The following is a 22,570-nucleotide window of genomic DNA, read 5'->3' on the forward strand; positions in this document are numbered from 1 at the left end:
TATTAATTCCATGGAACCAACTTGTTATACTCAGGCTTCCAAAGATATGAATTGGAGAGCTGCCATGACCGAGGAGATTAATGCTTTGTTGAAAAACCATACATGATCCCTTGTTCCTCCCTCTCCATCTCAGCATATTGTGGGCTGCAAATGGGTGTCCCGCATTAAGCGAAACCCGGATGGCTTAGTCGAGCGTTACAAGGCCCGCCTTGTTGCCAAAGGATTCCATCAACAACACGGGATCGACTATGGTGAAACCTATAGTCCTGTTATCAAGCCTGCTACCATTCGAACTGTTCTCTGTGTTGCTGTGTCTAGGGGTTGGCCTCTCCGTCAGTTGGATGTCAAAAATGCATTCCTCCATGGCTATCTTCTAGAAGACGTTTACATGACCTAGCCTCCTGGCTTCGTCGATCCCTCTCGGCCCTCCTATGTCTGTAAGCTTCACAAGGCACTTTATGGCCTCAAACAAGCACCCCGTGCTTGGTTTCAACGCATGAGTTCTTTTCTGCTTTCTGTTGGTTTTCGACATAGTAAAGCTGACTCATCTTTATTCATCTGTCAACATGGACTGCATACAATTTTCTTTTTACTCTATGTTGATGACATTGTCGTTACGGGCAGCAGTGATCGGCTTCTCCAAAGTTTTATTGATGCCATGGGCTGTGGATTTGACATTAAGGATCTTGGTCCCCTTCACTATTTTCTTGGTTTACAGGTCAAGCCTCATTCCAATGGCCTTCACATCAATCAACTCAAGTATGCTCATGATATTTTAGAGAAGCATTATCTGTTACTCAATCAACCAGTGAGCACCCCAATGTCGGCAAAAGCTGTTCTCACCACACATGATGGGGACCTTCTTGAAAATCCAATTGTCTTTCGTGAGATAGTTGGCTCCTTGCAGTACCTAACCATTACACGCCCTGACATCGCCTTTGCGGTCAATTATGTGTCACAATTCATGAGTCAACCTCGTGCTCCGCATCTCATTGCAGCTAAACGTATTCTCCGCTATGTCAAAGGCACACTAGGCCATGGTCTCTATTTTAGTCCTCAACGCCAACCTGCCCACCTTTCTGCTTACTCTGATGCCGATTCGGCCGGTTGCCCAGAATCTCGCCGTTCCACTTCCAGCTATCTCATTTACCTTGGCAATACCCTTATCGCTTGGTGTTCCAAAAAGCAACCTACCATTGCTCGCTCCAGTGCAAAATCTGAATATCGATCCCTTGCTCATTCCAGTGCCGAGACAACTTGGCTAGGCTTCTTACTAGCTATATGAACTTGGTGTCCATTTTCAGTACCCCATTCTGCTTTACTGTGATAACCTAAGTGCCACATACATGGCTTCTAATCTGGTCTTCCACGCTCGCACCAAGCACATCGAGTTAGATTATCACTTTGTTCGTGAAAAGGTAGCACTTGGGAGTCATCAGGTTCATTTTGTCCCTTCCGTCGATCAACCAGCTGATCTTCTTACTAAACCACTTCACAAGTAGCGCCATAATCTCCTATGTACCAAACTTGTGCGTCCCGAGCCGCCCAGTTTGAAGGGGGGTGTTAGAGAAAATCACTCTCCTACATTGATTTCATCTCCACAATCAAAACTGATTGTGTAACTATAGATTAGTTTTGAATATTTGTATTTATAGTATTGAATTCTATTGGTACCGTCTTGTAATAGTAGAGCAGATCTTAGCTATATAATTGTACAATTGTAAACATACAGATCAATGAAAATCATATTCAACACCTTTGATGTAGATGCTCCTTCTTATGCTATAGAAATACTTATGCCATATGCTTATGCATTAGAAGTTCTGAACTGAAACTTTCTCATGATGAACACAACAAATGTAATTAGTTACAATTACTAGCTGAAAGCCTGAAAGGAAACAAACTTATACATACATAGAATAAAATCTAGTTTTGCACCCATTACATACCAAACCACATACAATATAAAATTCCTCTTTCTTTTAGCCTAAGCTCTTAGAGCTCATCCTCCTCCTTGTCCTCTTTTGAGGCCAGCATGGGACTCCCTGGCCTATACTTGTACCTCCTTGAAACAAACAGATAGATGAAGAAGTTCAAGAAGCTCATCCCTGAAAGCAACCAATAGAAAAGGTTCAAGTGGTTCCTGTTGATGTTGTTCCCAGCCAACCAACCCCCATTGCTCCCATGTGTTGCAGCATTCACAATATTAACCAACACTGTGCTGAAGAAGTACCCAAGTGCCATTGAGCTCCATAGGAAGCAAGTCGAGATCGACTTGAGCCCTTTTGGTGCCTCGGAGTAGAAAAACTCGAGAAGACCGACGTAGGTGAACATGTCAGCAATTCCGAAAATGAAGTACTGGAATGACAGCCAGAATGTACTGATGGGCAGTGGCTGCAGCACTGGGATTGCATCCAGCATGTTGTGGTCTCTCGCCACGTCTTTTCTCTTGACTTCCATGATTCCAGCCACTCCCATGGAGATACAGGAGAGGACTAGGCCGACGCCTATGCGCTGTAGATGGGTGATTCCGGAGGGAATGCCGGAGAATTTGCTGGCCAGGGGGACAAAGATTCTGTCGTAGACGGGGATTATGATCACGAGGAACATGATTGGGATGATGGGGAGTGAGGCTGGTGGGATTTTGAAGTTTTTGGTGATGCTTGTGTCCATGGTGAGGCCTTGTTGGATTGAAAAGGTTTGGAGCTGAGCCAAGCAAAGAGTCATTATGATTGTGCATAGGAATATGGGCACCATTCCTAGTATTATCTTTGCATTTTCTACTTGGGTGACTCTGCAAAGGTTCCAAGAGTTTAGAGATTCGGCATTATTATTTTGCCCTCGTTTAATTGCTGCCTTGTCCAAGAAGCCGAAAATGGGTCTGTGAGGTAGGAATTCTTCTTCAAGTGAAGCTTCCTTGTCTGCCTCGATCTCATAGAGATCTGAAGGGTTCTCAGGAAGGGTGAGATTTCTGTTGCGGACCGCTGCAACATACACCTGAAAAAGGACTTGGAGAAGAAGTTAATTACTTGTGATGTAAGTAAGTTTTCTGAAGAAACAGAGTATAGATGGAAGTATTCATTAAGCATATATCTTCATGGAGCCGTCTTCTTCCTCTTAGATTCCCTCTAGGCTCTAACTAAAAACCAATAGAAAAAGAAAAGAAAAAAGATTGTGTATACCTGAGCCAAACTAAACTTATTAGAAAAAAATATAGATATCATATTTTATCTAGGATAAAGCCATAAAGGCGGTCGCATATGCTTCCATCTGAACACATCATGCATCCCTCACGTGATTGTATCGTTGTGACTTGTGAGAAGAGTCTATACGTTCGATACATTATTTATGTATAATTATGTGTTGATCTCTCTTATCACATAATAGAAAAATTATTGTATGTAATACGGAAACAAACCTGTATAATTTCGATTATTGCACTAGTTCCTCGAATAGCTTGTATTCGGTACATAGGCAATCCTGAAAAGAAGACGACGACACCCAAGAACATGGCGATTGTAGAAATCCCAAATCCCCAATCCCATCCTTTATTGTCTTGGCTCCACACAATTAGTGTTAGGCTGACCACACCACCCAGACATACGGCTAGTAAGAGCAGGTTGAAGAAGCTCGACATCTGCCTCGCCTCTTTTGGATCTTTTTCTTCGAATTGATCAGCACCATGTGATGGCAATGTAGCTTTGACTCCTGCAGCTCCGGCTGCCAACATGTAGAGAGCAATGAAAAGCAAAGCAGCATTGCCCCCAGTAACTTTCTCGCAAGAAGAAGTTGGATCAAACACATTACAGACTGGTGGCAGGAGACTTGGATAGTGAGCTTGCACAGTTAGTAATCCTAGCCCCTGAACAATGTTTCAGTACTCATGTCAGTATCTTACTTGTTAGAAATAAATTATGTCAAGGAACAGATCCAAATTTGATTGAATGAAACACGGACATTATGGAGTGAAATTTGAGTATTTTTTGCTTACCACGAACTCGAAGCAAGCTGAAATCAGAAGGGTTTTGAATCTGCCGAAGAAGGTGTCTGCAAGGATGGCCATGAGAATGGAGAGAATATAACCAGTGCCGGCGAAGTTAGTAAGCTGGTTAGCGGCATCAGATATTTCAAAATGCATCACCCCATTGAAGTATGTAACCAAGTTCACCGCCAAAGCCAAAGTCGCCATGTTCTCAAAACCAAATGTAGCTGCAATACAAACGTATTGTTATTGAATAATAATTAGCTATGCCGGCCATGCTAAATACAATCTTTACGAGTTTACTAATTTACCAAGTATGAGAAAAGCAGTTCTCATTCCTCCATGTTTATGTTTCACAGCTGTCCTTCCCTTCCAATCCACCTTTCCTTCAACAAACTCAACCTTCTTCTCCTGAGATGGTAGCGCGCAGAGATATATTATTCACTAGTAAAATCGAAATAGAAAACAAAACATAGAAAGAAATCAGACCATTTTAGTTAAACCTACCATCTCCATAGCTACAACGATGAATGAAACTGAGAGGCTAAATGAAACTGAGGTTTGTATATATAAGACATTAATAATGCAGGGATGGTTGTGGCCTTGTGGGAACTATGGAAGTTGATGACGAGGGACCATTATTTGTCATGACCAGAATGCCCTTGAGTTTTGTTGGAATGCTGGTGCATGTTTTGCTATCACGTTGCCGACTTGAAGTGGGAGAGATTCGATCATTCGAATGACATTGTCAAAGATTGGACAAGAGGAAACATGTACGACGACGGCAGAGTGAGAGCTACCCCTTTAACCTTTACTAAGAATAGAAAGAAGACCGTATTGGCTATCGATGCTTAGCAAACAAATTGTGTATGTCATCGTATTTGTTATACGAGTTACTAAGTCAAGTCTAGCTTTGTTCTTAGGTGAATAGATGTTAATGGGTTGATTTACATCTTGTAGCCTCCAGTGCGCTTCACGGTGCACCTACTTCTTAAAAAAGTTTTAATTTTTCATACTCGATATTGAGAGTATCAAAAAGTAACATTTTAGCCCAATTACAAAATTCGCGATGTGATCCGTGATCACTTTCAACAAATATATGAATTCACAATTTTGTGTGTTTATACATAAAAAGAAGTTGAAGACGCCTTGACAAATATTTTTTTGAAAGAAGGGTTGGTGCTGCTGGCCTCAAGCCTCTATTAATGAAACTGCCGAATACAATTGGGGGGGGGGGGGGGAGGGGGGACATTGTCACGCCCCGAATTTTGAATGATAAATTCAAAATCCGAAACATGAATTAAACAACTTAGACAAATAAACGTTCTGAATTCTTTTCTCAGAAACAACTCCACCACTTACACAAAATTTCCAAATCTGTAAACTTCGAGTTAATTATTACAATTCACTCTCACAAGAAATATTGTAAAGCTCTAAATGAGCATAACACACCTCACCGGCTCACAAAGCAATTCAGATTGACACAATTGCAGCTACTCTACGCAGCTCGATCTCCGTCCTGATTCTCTTGACCTGTAGGATTACCCGCTACACAATTTGAATAGTGTACCGGGATTGCAACAACACAAACCCGGTAAGCTTTTGACAGCCCGTATGAGTAAACAAGGAATTGCACGACTTTAAAGAACAAATCAATTTAAGTGATTCTTAGTATAAAAATTGAAGTGCACAACGTCACTTCAAACATCAATCAACTCACATCTCACCATGACCATCCAAACAACTAAACTTTCCCTTTCCAATATATACTCAAGGGTATATGATAGTTATAAAAACCCCTCCACGCAGCATGTCATACTCAAAGACACATAAAAACTTGAGGTTATCCCTCAAACAGTATGATGGCAGACAGACTAGAGCTCTAACTGAATCGTAACCTGTCACCTTGGCCAAGGTTCAATCTTACGATAATACGTGTCATAATCATCGACACACGATGAAGACACCTGCCACTATCATCGACGCACGATGAAAACACTTGCCACAATCATCGACACACGATGAAAATACTTGGCACTTTCATCGACACACGATGAGAACACTTGCCACAATCATCGACACACGATGAAAATACTGGGCACTTTCATCGACACACGATGAGAACACTTGCCACAATCATCGACACACGATGAGAATACTTGGCACCATCATCGACACACGATGAGAACACTTGACACTAACATATAATTTGTCTACACATTTCAACTATCGCACTTTACTCAACTACTCTTTATCACGAACAACTCAATACATCACACAATGTCATAACTTTCAATATATATTTCACGTAAATATATATATATATATATATATATATATACGTAATCACCTACACAAGAGTGACTACTAATACCATCTATAGTTCACATGCAATAAAAACAAGAAATTCATTTTTATACTTAAATTCATTTTCCTTACCTGTGAGTAGTAGCCTTATGAACCGTAGTCGATCAAGTTCATATTATTTCAAAACAAATCTTTATTTTCTTAAAACAATTTTCCACACCTTTATAATTCAATATAAATCACTAAATTTCGGTTCATGAAGGAACCATGTGCGATTTTACTCACCTCTAATCCAGCTGCATCTTCTTAACAGCTCAACAACAATTTCACAAATTGTCCGCCAAATCGATCCGTCAATCACCTAATCCAACACGATCTTAACTTAGCAATTTATTCAAAAACCACACAAATACAACAATCCAACGGTCGGATTCTAAATTAATGATGATCCAACGGTCGGATCGAAATTATACGATGATCCAACGGTCGGATCCTCACGGATCGCCCTCAGGATCATCCTCCAAAATTATCACGAAGATCCAACGGTTGGATCTTCCTGAATCGTCCTTACAAACATCTCCACAAATTTATACGAAAATCCGACGGACGGATTCTCACGAATCGCCTCGCTAATCACTGTTTTGCATTTATACGAAGATCCAACGGTCGGATCTTCGCCCATGACCACACAAAGTCACTGGGACAGTCATAAGATCATCATATCAAAACTACAAGTCCATCTGACGGTCCTAACTTCACAGATCACAAATCTAACGATCGAAATCGATCGAAACTTAAAAATTCATAACTTAATCATACGATATCCAAAAATTGCGTATAATATATCGAAATGATCGTATTGAAATATAGAATCTAAAAATGCACAGAAACTATATTTTTGACCCCCGGAGGTGGCCGGAAAAGGGACGCCGGAGTTAGGGCAGAGCCGCCGCCGACCACCGCCAATGGTGTCGGGGCCGGGCTGCTCCTCTTCCTCTCATCATGCTTAACAACTTTCATAACTATCATGTAAGCTGAAAATGACCAGAAGTGGTTGAAATTACCTAAAACAGTCGAGGTGGCCGGAAAATTTGCAGAATCCGGTGAAATTTGCAGAATCCGGTAAGGCTTGATTTCGACGTCAAAACTTCAATTTCAGGCTTCGATCCCTTCTAGAGAGTTGTTAAGAACATCAAGGAGAACTCACTGGTTCAAGAATCAATCAAAACGATGCACTACAGCTCGAGATATACCGATCGAAAGATTTTCGTTTCGGATTGAAAACTTACCGAGCTCCGACGAACGTGAAACCGGTCACTCTAGGTGCAATCCTCCTAGTATGATGATCAGCAGGTTGAGGGGAGTTCATGGAGCCAAGGATCGGAAGTTTTAGTGGCCGGAGCTAGGAGAAAACCGGCGTTGACCAAAATCGAGCTTAAATCGAAACCGGGCCGCCGCCGCCGCTAGGGGCCGTGCCGCCGTGCAAGGCTGCCACAGACAGGTGCGCAAGGACCATACGAAGCCAATGGAAGAAGTTTGGTGAGGATCGGTGGCCGGAGGAGGAAGATATGGCCAAACGAAAATCGGAGGCGATTTCCGGCGGGGACGAGGGCTGCAGCAGCTTTTTTCTATTTTTGTAAATTCTGAAACTATTTTCGGAAATTTCCGAAAATGGAAGCTTTATACTAAATTGGAAACTTTTTCAAAAAATCATAACTAATTCATACGAACTCCGATTTTTGCGTTCCGCATATGCCCGCGATCGTATCGACGAGCTCTACAACTTTCATGAAGGAAGTTTTCCCACATTTTGAACGTATAAAAAGTCAACTTTCGCGAGCCCCTAAATAACGTTCGTTTTCGAAAATTAATCGTTCGAACTAATTCCACAACTTCTCCAAGCCTCGTACTCGCTCCCACTATCGTGAAATCAATTCTAAAAATCCACGGAATTTAATTTAGATTTTTTTCGGGGTATTACAGACATTGAGCCTAAACCCCTGATTACAATAAGCATATAGAGTACGTCCTGAAATGATATCTGGAGTCTCTACAAAATACATGTATTCAAATAAGCACCAATTAGCAAAGAGTGCACTATTGGCTACTCCATTTTCTTTGACATAGCGGTGATATACCGGAAAGATAACTCGATTACAACGAAGCATAATTACCACAAACGCAGCTTTCCCACTATGTTGTCGCCGGCGAAGAGATCCGACGACACTCAGTTTCATCCTGCCACTAGGAGGATGCGACCATTTAACAATGGAACGCCGCCTCACTAGGCCAGATAAGGCACTTAGAGTGCACACACAGACATTCAGCCCAACTAGCCATACCAGAACTATGCATGGACTTATTACACGCCAAAGACGCGACAGAAAGAAGCAACTAATGTAAATAAAACAATAAACATAAATAAAACAGCTAGCCCAGGCCAGACCCAACAAAAGGGCCCAAACCCAAGCAGTAAACCAGGAGAGAGGAGGCCCACCAATTGCTAGCCACGCTTGGCCCAGCCCCACCATTGCACCCGTCACCAAACCCTTCGCCACGCCGCTTCGCCCTCTCCGCCGCACCGCCTTCGTCGACCCGCCATAGTCGTCGCACTCTGGAGAAATGGCAACACAGATCGCATTCAAACCATGGAGAAGCACAAGCTTCATCAAGCCAAAGAGAGGTGTCATGGAGAACACCGATCCTAGATCAGAATTGTCTGATCCAAACCAGATCTGGCCAATCCGATCATACCCAGGCCGCGCCGCCCCCAAAGCGTCACTGCTCAGCCGCCTCTGAACCTACAATACAAACCGCCGAACGGGCCATCAAGGAGCAAACCAATTGCAGCCAACCGTCGTGAACTCCCCCTCCCTCACCTCCCAGACATCCACCGCAAACTCCTCAACCGGAACGAGAAGGTCGATAGAGGAATCTGGCCTTGCACCAGCCTCACAACGGAGACGACAATGGCCCGTCCGACGACGGCAGAAGGTCACACCGCCGGACAGGAAGAAAACCTAGTTTCTACTCTCAAGCGCGTGCAGGCGCGTTCTCAAAAATAAGAATTTTTTTTTAAAAAAATATCTTTTTTATCTCTCACGCCTTTACAAATATATGAAAGGTAAAATGTTGTTTTCGTTACATTAATTAGAACCGAGATTGTTTGAACAATGAAGTGCAATATGACAACGCACTCTATATATGAATTATGGAAAGTATAATTAATTCTAGATATACTCAGTCATTTGTTTGCTATCCATAAGTGTAAACTCATGAAATGGGGAAGCTAGCTCCAGTTATTATTGTACCTAATCATAGTGAATTAAAGAAGTTGTAATTACTTGGTAAAGGTCTTTTGTGATAGGATTACCAAATTTTTTAGTTTTTCACCATCTAATCTCTGCAAGGTTTCCTATTTCAGTGTTCATAGTTTATCCCTGCACCGGTTCACCACCTTCCGAACCTCCTATTGCTACCAAATTTTGCCACCAGCAACGTCTTTATCCTAGGATCCAGTGTAATACCCCGAAAATCCAAATTAAATTACATGGATTTTTAGAAATGATTTCACGATAGTAGGAGCGAGTACGAAGCTTGGAGAAGTTGTGGAATTAGTTCGAACGATTTTATTTTCGAAAACGAACGTTTTTTAGGGGGTCAACAAAGTTGACTTTTTATGCGTTCAAAATTTGGGAAAACTTCCTTCATGAAAGTTGTAGAGCTCGTCGATACGATCGCGTGCATATGTGGAACGCAATATTCGGAGTTCGTATGAATAAGTTATGAATATTTAAAAATTGGGATTTTTCTATAAATAGGTGGAAAATCTGATTTATTTCGGAAGGACGAAAGTTTCTCAAAATTGCATTTTGGTCCCTGAAACTCTCCGTTCTCTCTCCTCCCTACGCAGCCGACCCGACTGACCCGACCCGGACCCATCTCCCTCCTCCGGCGTTCTCCGGCCACGACCCGGCCATCCCTGGCTTCGCCGTGAGCCGTCCAGTCTCCTGGTGCCATCGCCTTGCATCGACGCTGCCCCCAGACGTGGATCGAAGCCCCCCAGAGCCTAGCATTCGACCCGACCGGATCTTGGCCGTGCCGGCGTTGCACGGGCCGATCCTCCCCATTTTCGTGATCTCCTCCTCCTCCTGATCATCCCCATATAAGCCTTGCATGACGATTTTGGGTGTAGAGCGCTTGATCAAGGTTTGACTTTTTCGACGGCTCTGATTCAATCTGGAATCAGATCAGACGCTCCGGATTAATCGAACTTCAAAGCTTGATCTAGGACGATCTAGGCCAAACCAGACTTAGCTCCAGGTTATCGACGGATTGATTTGGCGGACAATTCGGGAAAATTGTTGTTTTAGCTGTTAAGAAGACGCAGCTGGATTAGAGGTGAGTAAACCTCACGTGGTTCATATTACGAACTGAATAAATTTAATTACTTTATTTTTGTCATAATTGTGTGAAAATATTTATGGAATAAATATTTGTTTTAAATCATATGGACTTGATCAACTACGGTCCATAGGTAAGTAAAATGATTTTATTATACAAATGAATTTCACGGTTTTTATGCTTGAACTATAGTTGGTATTAGTGGTCATCCCTGAGCGGATGATTACGTATATATATATTTACGTGGAATATATATATTGGTTGACGTGTGATTGGTGTGATGAAATGATTGAGAATGGATTTGGATATTATTCAAGATATTAATCTCACATTTAATTGTTGAATAATGAAATGTTGATAATGTGATGTGAAAGTTATTTTATATGCCCAATGGTGAATATGTGGAAATTATTTTAAGAAATAAAGATTTGTCTTGAAATAATATGTCTCTTTATGTGGGTGTACATATACATATATACGATCTATAAATCATAAAGATTGTATTTTGGTGATTTTGATTATGTCTGAGAAGTACAATTGTGAAGTCGGGTGTTATCTACTACCCCGTGCTTAAGTGAATTACTGGTAAATGTGTTTTGGTGTTATGTGGAAGTTAGCCTTGGGCCCTAGTCCCTACAGATAGTGCACTATTATACTCTTAGGAAGGTTGCTTACTTTGAGTATACATACTTGGGTATAGTACGTTGGACCCTAGTATGCTGCGGCTTTCCCGTACTTTGGGTATAGTACGTTGGACCCTAGTACGTGGATTTGTGATTTGTTACCAGTCAACCTGGCTTACTTGTGCTTTGGGTATAGTACGTTGGACCCTAGCACTTGTAATTATGAATTGTTACCAGTTAATCTGAAAATTCACTAAAAAGAAAAGTGTACTTATATTATTTTGATCAAATATCTATTTGTGATATATTGTTAATATGTGAAGGTGTTAGTGGAAAGAGAATCAAGCATGCTTTGCTTTAATGTTATTTCACATATTAATGTTGCAGTATTTGTTGGTGGTGATCAGTCAAATGCTGAGTTTTAAAAGAAGTATCGAGAATAAATATGCTTATATATGTTTCTTTGATTTTTGGAATTACATTGTGAGTGCGTCGATTGTTTACTTGAGTTATAATAAATATAATTGAATAAATCAACAGTTCTTTCTTGTTTACTCATACGGGCTGTCAAAAGCTCACCGGGTTTTGTGTTGTTGCAACTCCCGGTACACTATTCAAAATGTGTAGCGGGTAGTCTTACAGGTCAGGAGAATCAGGGCAGTGATCGTGCGGTTTAGAGTATTAGTATTAGATTTATAGCATTTGTTTTGTGAGGAGAATTGTGCTCTCTTGAGCTTTATAATTTGTTTTGGTGAGAGTGTACTGTAATAAGTAGCTTGAGGATTTGGTTTATGTAATTATCGAGAGGTGTAATGTGCTGTTGATTTTGAGAAAAAAATTCTGAGATTATAAACAGGGTATTTGAGGTTCATGCTTCGAATATGAATTACTTAAATTCAGAATTCGGGGTGTGACAGATTGGTATCAGAGCGTGAGGTGCATACTTAATGATTTGTCAATACTTTCCGAGTGATGGCCCGTCTGCAGCGGATCCCCATCGTGTGCTCTTCAGTATTGATCAAGTCATTGGTATGTGAGAGTGTTAGAAGTCATCTAGGACGTTTGGTCGTATTAGGAGTTATGAAATACCCTTGGTGTGTTAGTATATTGGTTATTAGGTACTTGTATTGACTGATGCTATGTTTGAGTGTTATACAAGTTTTAAACAATTTTTGCTATGCTTCCGAAGTAATGGACAAATTGGGAAGCATAACTAAGGATTGAGGTAGACCCTTAGGTAGAGGTCTAGTCTGATGTAGGAACAGGATCTTTCTATGGAGACAGTTGTGGATGAGGTGTAGGCATCCGAGGTTGAGCTGTCTGTTCCACTAGTGGTTGATGCGATGAATTCTATTCTTAGGTTGAAATGGTGAAAAATGTTGAGGATTTAGAAGTAGTTGGAAAGAGAATTGATCTCACAACTCAAAGATGATAGGAGTGTGAGAGGTTATGAGATAGAGTTCTCAAGACTATGGGTTTAGGAGACGAATGGATGCTAACTTTAGCAAGGTGTAGGGAATAGAGATGCCTTATCAGCCTTAAGACTTTTCTTACTAAGGCGAAGTGTGATACTAGAGGACCTAATCTCTTGGTGTGTTGTGACAGGCTGTGCTTGATGTCTATAGTAGACTTTTGCGTGTGAATTCTTTTTGTAAAGTGTTGTTCTATGTGGTATGTTGCATGATGCATCTTTCGTTATTTAACAGCGAAGTCTTTTACAAATTTGTTTGTGTGTGCAATACTATCTTGTTGTGTTCGAAATTATTTCGAGTGTTTGTTGTGATTTTGGAAAAGTATCAACATACATTCAATCTTATTAATTTTAGGATGAGTCTTTTACCACTTTAATTAGTGCTGGGGCAATAGAGTTAATACTCTAAGCTCCTCATAGGGGGATGCCAATTATGAAAGATGTGTGCAGTAGAGTTGTTTATGGTTTTGAAAATAGTATTGGGTGACCAAGGTTCGATCCTTGGTGTTGTTGATGGTTAAACAAAAAGAAAAGAAAACATGCACACCATCTTATTGATTTTATATTACAAAAAAAAAAGGAAAACAAGGACTATGCTATGCTAAGCCTAGTCAGCAGCTCCGGATGGGTTGAGGCTGAGCTCAAGAGAAACGTTTGAGCCACTGTGGTAACCGCCTGAGCCACCAGAATAGTAACCAAAAGCGCTACCTTCCTCGGAAGTAGCCTTCAGGTTACCAAAGACGTCCTCGCCATGCACGGGGAACAAAGGAAGAGTTTGAACCTCCTGGTGATCTCCTCCTCGTTGTTGCAGGGATGTTTGTCCTCCTGTTGTGCCAAAAGAGTTGTACTGGTATTAGTGTTGAAGTGTGAGGAAGAATATGAAACAAAATTTAAATCAAGAAATCCTTCATTACCAGTAGAATAGGTGGAACCAAAGTTGAGATCAATGGATCTACCATCATCAGTAGAACTAGTGGACCCAAAATTGATGTCAATGGATCCACCAGCTGGCCCAAAATTGATGTCGATGGATCCACCAGCACCAGTAGAACCAGTGGACCCAAAATTGAGATCAATGGATCCACCAGTACCAAGAGAACTAGTTCCCATGGGCACTGGAGCAGCCTGATTACACCTATTCATCTGCTTCTCTCGAGCCCTGACGTTCTGGAACCAAAAGTAAATGTTCTTACCCTCAACATGTCCATACTGGTTCAGCTGGAGGCAGATCTCGTGAATGTGCTCTGTAGTTGGACGCTTAAATCCCTTGACGTAGTAAAGATCCTTGAGGATTCTTATTTGTTCTGGAGTAGGAATCCACCTGGTACGGCTTCGCCAGAAATCCATGTTGGCACTACTTCCGGCTGCTTGGGTGTTTCCTCCCTCCTCTGTTGGTTGCTGTTGTTGTAGTTCCATTTGTTGCGGGGTTTGGAGCTCCATTAGTTGCAGAGTTCGTGGCTCTTGGGTCATGGAGTGAGAGGATGTGAAAATCGAGGAATACATGGTTTAGTGTTTGAGGGAGATTTTGTTAGAAGGATTGGAGTTGTTGAACTGGTGATTGGAGATCTGAGATTCTCAGAGGAAAGATGAGATCGAATCTTCAAATGGAAGAAAAGATCTGAGAAAGAAAGATTGAAGATCTGAGAGTGAAAAACTGGGGATTTGAGAAGAGAAAGGCTGAAGAGTTGAGAGAGAAAGGCTTGAGCTCGGAAGAAAATTTCTTTTCCTTTGGAGTGAACAGTCGCGTCTCCAGAATGCACCTATTTATAGAACAAGGTGAGCAGATCTCCACCGTTGGATGAACGATCTCAGAATTTGAATCCACGCGTTGGATTAAAGTCGCCCCGAAACCCGGAAAAGCTGTTGGCGCGTGTTGAGCGTGTAAGGGGACATGCCGAATTTCGAGGCGCTGTGGCAGACAGATTTAGCCGAAAGTGATTCTGATTGCCTTAAATCACGGAAGGGATAAGCCGTGGCAGGTGGGCCGTACGTGGGCTTGTCTTGGATCAAGGCCCTCACTGTAGTTGTGGGTGGAGGCCCAATGGGCTGAACTTCTGAAATAGTTTTGGGTGAAATTCATGGGCCGGATTTCTGCAACAGTTTTGGGTGTTTTGGGCCGGATTGTTGAAACAATTTGAAACAGCTTGGTTTAAATAAAAGGAATGGTATAGTTATCATCGAGAGCAGCTTGTGCTCCAGTGGTTGGGGGGCAAAGCCTTTGTGCAGCAGGTTAAGGTTTCGAACCTTGCCACCCATTTTATTTTATTTATGTCGCTTATGACATAATAAATATAACACGTGAGCATATATTATTGGAAGCAGCTCTTGCTTCAGTGGTTGGGAGCAAAACTTTTGTGTTCGAGGTCGGGAGTTCGACCCTTGCCTCTTACATTTATTTTTGGATCTTGTATACGCTCAGTATACGGACGTATTTTTATACGTAGAACCGTAGCTTTGTATATTTCTACGGTATGGTATCTGTAGATTTCTACAGTATTGGTAAAGTTGGAGATAGTATAGTCAAGCGTGGTAGTTGAAGTAAGAATTGTGGTGATCAAGTTGATGCTTGGTTAGTGTTCTGAAAACTTTAATCGGGAGAAATGGACTCACGATTAAATTTCGGGACGAAATTCCTTTAAGGAGGGTAGACTGTAATACCCCGAAAATCCAAATTAAATTACATGGATTTTTAGAAATGATTTCACGATAGTAGGAGCGAGTACGAAGCTTGGAGAAGTTGTGGAATTAGTTCGAACGATTTTATTTTCGAAAACGAACGTTTTTTAGGGGGTCAACAAAGTTGACTTTTTATGCGTTCAAAATTTGGGAAAACTTCCTTCATGAAAGTTGTAGAGCTCGTCGATACGATCGCGTGCATATGTGGAACGCAATATTCGGAGTTCGTATGAATAAGTTATGAATATTTAAAAATTGGGATTTTTCTATAAATAGGTGGAAAATCTGATTTATTTCGGAAGGACGAAAGTTTCTCAAAATTGCATTTTGGTCCCTGAAACTCTCCGTTCTCTCTCCTCCCTACGCAGCCGACCCGACTGACCCGACCCGGACCCATCTCCCTCCTCCGGCGTTCTCCGGCCACGACCCGGCCATCCCTGGCTTCGCCGTGAGCCGTCCAGTCTCCTGGTGCCATCGCCTTGCATCGACGCTGCCCCCAGACGTGGATCGAAGCCCCCCAGAGCCTAGCATTCGACCCGACCGGATCTTGGCCGTGCCGGCGTTGCACGGGCCGATCCTCCCCATTTTCGTGATCTCCTCCTCCTCCTGATCATCCCCATATAAGCCTTGCATGACGATTTTGGGTGTAGAGCGCTTGATCAAGGTTTGACTTTTTCGACGGCTCTGATTCAATCTGGAATCAGATCAGACGCTCCGGATTAATCGAACTTCAAAGCTTGATCTAGGACGATCTAGGCCAAACCAGACTTAGCTCCAGGTTATCGACGGATTGATTTGGCGGACAATTCGGGAAAATTGTTGTTTTAGCTGTTAAGAAGACGCAGCTGGATTAGAGGTGAGTAAACCTCACGTGGTTCATATTACGAACTGAATAAATTTAATTACTTTATTTTTGTCATAATTGTGTGAAAATATTTATGGAATAAATATTTGTTTTAAATCATATGGACTTGATCAACTACGGTCCATAGGTAAGTAAAATGATTTTATTATACAAATGAATTTCACGGTTTTTATGCTTGAACTATAGTTGGTATTAGTGGTCATCCCTGAGCGGATGATTACGTATATATATATTTACGTGGAATATATATATTGGTTGACGTGTGATTGGTGTGATGAAATGATTGAGAATGGATTTGGATATTATTCAAGATATTAATCTCACATTTAATTGTTGAATAATGAAATGTTGATAATGTGATGTGAAAGTTATTTTATATGCCCAATGGTGAATATGTGGAAATTATTTTAAGAAATAAAGATTTGTCTTGAAATAATATGTCTCTTTATGTGGGTGTACATATACATATATACGATCTATAAATCATAAAGATTGTATTTTGGTGATTTTGATTATGTCTGAGAAGTACAATTGTGAAGTCGGGTGTTATCTACTACCCCGTGCTTAAGTGAATTACTGGTAAATGTGTTTTGGTGTTATGTGGAAGTTAGCCTTGGGCCCTAGTCCCTACAGATAGTGCACTATTATACTCTTAGGAAGGTTGCTTACTTTGAGTATACATACTTGGGTATAGTACGTTGGACCCTAGTATGCTGCGGCTTTCCCGTACTTTGGGTATAGTACGTTGGACCCTAGTACGTGGATTTGTGATTTGTTACCAGTCAACCTGGCTTACTTGTGCTTTGGGTATAGTACGTTGGACCCTAGCACTTGTAATTATGAATTGTTACCAGTTAATCTGAAAATTCACTAAAAAGAAAAGTGTACTTATATTATTTTGATCAAATATCTATTTGTGATATATTGTTAATATGTGAAGGTGTTAGTGGAAAGAGAATCAAGCATGCTTTGCTTTAATGTTATTTCACATATTAATGTTGCAGTATTTGTTGGTGGTGATCAGTCAAATGCTGAGTTTTAAAAGAAGTATCGAGAATAAATATGCTTATATATGTTTCTTTGATTTTTGGAATTACATTGTGAGTGCGTCGATTGTTTACTTGAGTTATAATAAATATAATTGAATAAATCAACAGTTCTTTCTTGTTTACTCATACGGGCTGTCAAAAGCTCACCGGGTTTTGTGTTGTTGCAACTCCCGGTACACTATTCAAAATGTGTAGCGGGTAGTCTTACAGGTCAGGAGAATCAGGGCAGTGATCGTGCGGTTTAGAGTATTAGTATTAGATTTATAGCATTTGTTTTGTGAGGAGAATTGTGCTCTCTTGAGCTTTATAATTTGTTTTGGTGAGAGTGTACTGTAATAAGTAGCTTGAGGATTTGGTTTATGTAATTATCGAGAGGTGTAATGTGCTGTTGATTTTGAGAAAAAAATTCTGAGATTATAAACAGGGTATTTGAGGTTCATGCTTCGAATATGAATTACTTAAATTCAGAATTCGGGGTGTGACATCCAGGAACCGAAAATAGAACTCTAAAAACTGGTCTAAAAGCTGTTGAACCGGCAGAAGAAAGAAAACAAAAAAAAAAGGAAAAGAAGGCAGCCCAGAAGCCCACTGACGCGGCCCACTTCCATGTCATCACCGGGATCCACTGCCACATCATCACAGGGACCCACTGCCACGTCAGCACCGGACCCCACTGCCACGTCAGCACCGAACCCACTTCCAAGTCAGCTCCGGCGACTTTTCCGATGAGATTTTTCGGGCGACTTTTTCCAACCAAATTCCGTCAATTTTCTACACTTTTCAAAGTATGTTTTAAAGGTTCCTTTAGTTCCTATTTTTGAAGTTTTTATTTTTTTTCTCTTCTTTTTCTCGGGGACTTGCAAACTCCCTTATTCTACCCCAATTTCTTCATCATAGGGGAGACCTAATTAAACCGAACTGTGGGGGTTCGTGCTCACTCCAAGCTTGGAGCTTGTTAAGATCTCTAAACTTAGAGTTTGTAGAGAATTTATGATCGACCACTTACGTCATTGTTTTGATCTAATCCAATACCTCTTGGAATTGAATTTCTTGGAAGCGATTACGCTAAGGAATTTTATATGTTTTCGTGGTAGCTTTTTTGCTCCGAAACTAACCCTTTTTCTTGTTCTCTTTCAGGATGAGTAACCTGAACAAATTGGACTTTGCTTCATTGGGAACAACTGGCTCTGGATATCATAGGTGGGTTCGTGATGTCCGCCAGCATCTCAAGGCCGATGGAATCCTGGATATGATTCTCGAGCCTAGCCAGGACGTGCTAACTGTTGAGCAAGCTCAAGCTTTGGAAGCAAATAGAGCAGCCTTATAGGCAAATAAGGCGAAAGCCATCATCCTAATGACTCGTCATATGGATGATTCGCTCCAGTACGAGTGTATGAATGAAGAAAACCCCAGAAGGCTGTGGGTCTCACTCGAAGAAAGATTTGGCAACGTCCGTGACTCCCTGCTTCCTGACCTAGGAGTGAGATGGCATAGCCTCCGCTTCTGTGATTTCAAGTCAGTTCTTGACTACAACTCGGAAGCACTTCACATTAAATCCTTAATGGAATTCTGTGGTAAAGAGATCACAGATGTGATGTTGATTGAGAAGACTCTCTCTACCTTCCCCGTCTCTGCATTGATGGTTGCTAAGAACTATCAAATTGATGTTACTGCATGACAGATCACAAGGTTTCATGAGCTTGTTGGAGCTATGAATGTCGCTGAAAAGCATGACAACATCCTTGTAAAGAACTATAATTTGAGATCCGTGGAAACAGAGCATATTCCGGAATCCAATTATAGTCGCGCCCCTAAGAGAGGGCGCCAAGAGCGAAACCCTAATCTTAAGGATACTTCTGGACGTCCTGGTCCATATAATCGCTCTACTTGAGAAAGTAACTGCCAAAATAGGCGAACACGGAACCGAAGAGGTTAACGTGGAAAGAGAGAGGGAGGCAACGCCGCTAGCCATGTTGGTGGCGCCACCAACACTAAGAGCCATCTAAATGACGCTTTCAAAGCGCCTCAATCAATGGAGTATGAGCAAAGAGATGAATGTTCTTGATGTGGAGTATCTGGTCATTGGGCACACATTTGTAGAGCTCGTGAAGAAATTGTCACCGCCTACAAAACATATTGTGAAGCAAGAGATGCTCACTATGTGGAACAAGAAGATCAAAAAGATGATCTAGAGTGAAGGGTTGAAGACTACAAATCTGGCTGGGATCAATAGATCGCCAATTCTGTTTAAGTCTTTTTCCAAGAGATGTAATAGGCAATTGCCATATACTTTGTAGTAAATGCCATTGGTTTAGTTTTTCTTCACATAGGCTCATCCAAAATGAGTATGATGTCTAGGAAGGTTTTGAGATAAGTGGTACTTAAGCGAGCTTTGCTCCACCGACATCTCTCTACTCATCTGGTCGATCATATTTATTTTGGAGTTACCGAAAGAAGTCAAACGACTACTTTTGTTTTGCATTAGCTAGCATTTGGATTAGATTCTCCTAATGGTTAAGAGACAATGATGTACTCCGTTAGCTTATGAATAAAATTTTGAGTTCTTTTCATTAAGACTCCATTTTGATTCTGAGCATATTACTTTGTGACTACGATGGCTGGGCCATTAGTATTAATTCAAGGACATGGAATAACCCAATTTCCCCTGGTCAAATGGCACCTTGATTACTGTCATAGAAACTCTCTACGCTCCTAGGGCAAATCGCACCTATGAATAGCCAACGGATTCCATGCGAAAACGCATGTAGAGAACGGAAATGAGTTCCTTTGCAATACCTCTAACGATTGCGAACAAAGGCGCATCTTAGAAAAGTTTAAGTGTCTCTCTAGTAGACTCTATGTCACTATTCGAGCTATTAAATCCAATAAAGTTATGAGAGAATATCACTTTGATTTAGACACATATTGGCTTTGTCACAACAGGATAGGTCATCCTAATCATGATATGATGGTTCGTCTACTAAAGACTTCACACGGACATCAATTCTCTGGAGCGAAACGAAGCATGAATCAAAAGTTGATTCCTGGACTAAGTGTGACCGCCGCCACTGCCATCCACCACCAGCCTAGGGCTGGCACAGTTCCTATCCATGACGTCATGGATGGCGTCCATCATGGCGATGGCGCCCTCGGTGATGCTGAAATCACCAACTTTGCTTCAAATAGCGTTTCAGACGCTCAGGCCCAACCAAAATCCTCATTGGTTGCTTTTAAAGCCTTTCGCTCGTTTTACAAAGCCTGTTCCTTAGGGAAATTAGGACTGAGACCGTCCTATGCAAATGATATGAAAATACTCATTTTGTTCCTACATAGAGTCCGTGGGGATTCTGTGGACTAGTTCAACCAACTTGCGGACGTTTAAATATCTCATGATGTTGGTTGACAAGCAAGCATGATGGTCACGTTTTGTGCCATTGTCTACTTGTAATGCTGCTTATGCTACACTCCTAGCACATATCATATGACAACGGGCTCACTCTCCAGATCATCCTATTCAGTCAATTGGACTTGACAATGCTAGAGAGTTTACATCGAAGACTTTCGATGGTTATTGCAATGGGACTGATGTTGGACATCATATTCCCATATACACACCTAAATGGTCTCGCGGAAACGACTACGATGGTAGTCCGGACATTGGTAATGTGCACCAATCTGCTTATATCCGCTTGGGGTGATGCAATATCGCATGCAACTATGCTAATTCGTCTACGACCTACCGCCACTCAATGTGTCTCTGCATTACAGCTAGTGACTGGGTACAAGTATTTTGTACTTTCACACATTTGAGTGAGCCATTTATGTGTCAATTGTGCCGCCATATCGCACTATGATAGGTCCTTACAGACGAATGGGCAACTACGTTGGATTTGAGATTCCAACAATCGTCTGCCACTTAATGCCCTTACGGCGATCTCCTCACCGCTAGATTTGCGAATGTCATTTTGATGAGACAGTCTTCCCGTCGTTAGGGGGAGATAAGAACATCGATGTTCAGCAGGAACGATAGGAATTGTTGTGGCCTGTCCCCACTATGTCTCATCTCGATCCCTGTTAAAGTGACGAGATCACACATATGCTGCAAATATGCCTGTAAGGAATGACGTCCCTACGAGATGACGTAGCGCCACCCTACACGAAGGTAGGCATGACACCAACGCCAATCATTTGATAGGTCATGGCCCCAGCTAGGATGCGTGGGAGGTCCGTGGGTTCGAAGGATACGTTGGCACAACCCAATCCTTTGATCATCAAGACTCAAAATCCGTCTCATGAGTATCTTCCAGATTATGGTTATCGTTGGGGGATGCCTCAACGTCAGAACCTATTCCTGAGAATATAAAGCTCTTTGAAAATTACACTATTGTACATGAGACGTGGGATAAAAACTCCATCATGATTGATGATGTAATCGCGCATGAGTTTGTTGAGTCTGATGATATCGAACCACGCTCCGTTGATGAATGAATGCCAACGTAGAGAAATTTGGCCTAAATGGAAAGATGCGATCCAGGTTAAGTTGGATTCTCTAATGAAGAGGAAGGTTTTTGAGTCAGTGATGCCAACACCTCCTGACATAAAACCTGTTGACTAATGGGTCTTCGTTAGAAAGCATGATGAGAAAAAGAGATGGAAATCTCGCCTTATGGCGCAAGGCTTCTCATAAAAACGCTCTGGAATTGACTACGATGAGACATATTCTCTCGTAATGGATGTCACTGCACTCCACTACCCTGTCAGTTTGGTAGTTTCTGAATAACTGATCATGCGGCTTACAAATGTAGTTACTACGTATCTCTATAGGGATCTAGATACGGAACGTACATGAAAGTTCATGATGACCTTTATTTACCCAAGTCAAGTGGCTTTAGACCACGAAGCGCGTTTGCAATAAGGTTGAAACACTTACTAAAGTGACTACTTGATTGGGAAGGGATATGCCCGCGCGTTTCCATAACAAGTTCCGGATTCTATCGCGGTTCATGTTGGACATGATCTTCATTAGAAGCCCTTAAAGAGTTAAGGGAAACCGCTGAACACTTGAAATCCGAGTTTCGGATGAAGGATTTTGGGAGAACACGATTATGTCTCGGTTTGGAACTTGAGCATCGTGTTGATAGATGCTTAGGCATTTTGACAAGATCAAACCTTCAAGCACCCCCATGATCGTCC

The 22,570-nt window shown here is 41.6% G+C and overlaps 2 protein-coding genes across 2 annotated transcripts; one reads left to right on the forward strand and one right to left on the reverse strand.

The window, feature by feature from the left end:
• The first annotated feature begins 658 nt into the window (after positions 1–658).
• On the forward strand, positions 659–1,285 carry LOC133731298 (uncharacterized mitochondrial protein AtMg00810-like). The gene has a single exon (XM_062158704.1). It carries the CDS (start codon positions 659–661, stop codon positions 1,283–1,285), a length of 627 nt encoding a protein of 208 aa, XP_062014688.1.
• Positions 1,286–1,678: 393 nt separating this feature from the next.
• LOC133733115 (protein NRT1/ PTR FAMILY 4.6-like) lies at positions 1,679–4,614 on the reverse strand. Its single transcript, XM_062160720.1, has 5 exons — positions 4,490–4,614; positions 4,294–4,393; positions 3,992–4,209; positions 3,419–3,862; positions 1,679–2,997 (listed from the first exon to the last, which is right to left on the reverse strand). The coding sequence occupies exons 1-5, from the start codon at positions 4,496–4,498 to the stop codon at positions 1,996–1,998; spliced, it is 1,773 nt and encodes a 590-aa protein (XP_062016704.1). The 5' UTR covers positions 4,499–4,614; the 3' UTR covers positions 1,679–1,995.
• Positions 4,615–22,570: the final 17,956 nt, after the last annotated feature.

The sequence above is a fragment of the Rosa rugosa genome, chromosome 2 (assembly GCF_958449725.1).
Source record: "Rosa rugosa chromosome 2, drRosRugo1.1, whole genome shotgun sequence".
Taxonomy (NCBI): Eukaryota; Viridiplantae; Streptophyta; class Magnoliopsida; order Rosales; family Rosaceae; genus Rosa; species Rosa rugosa.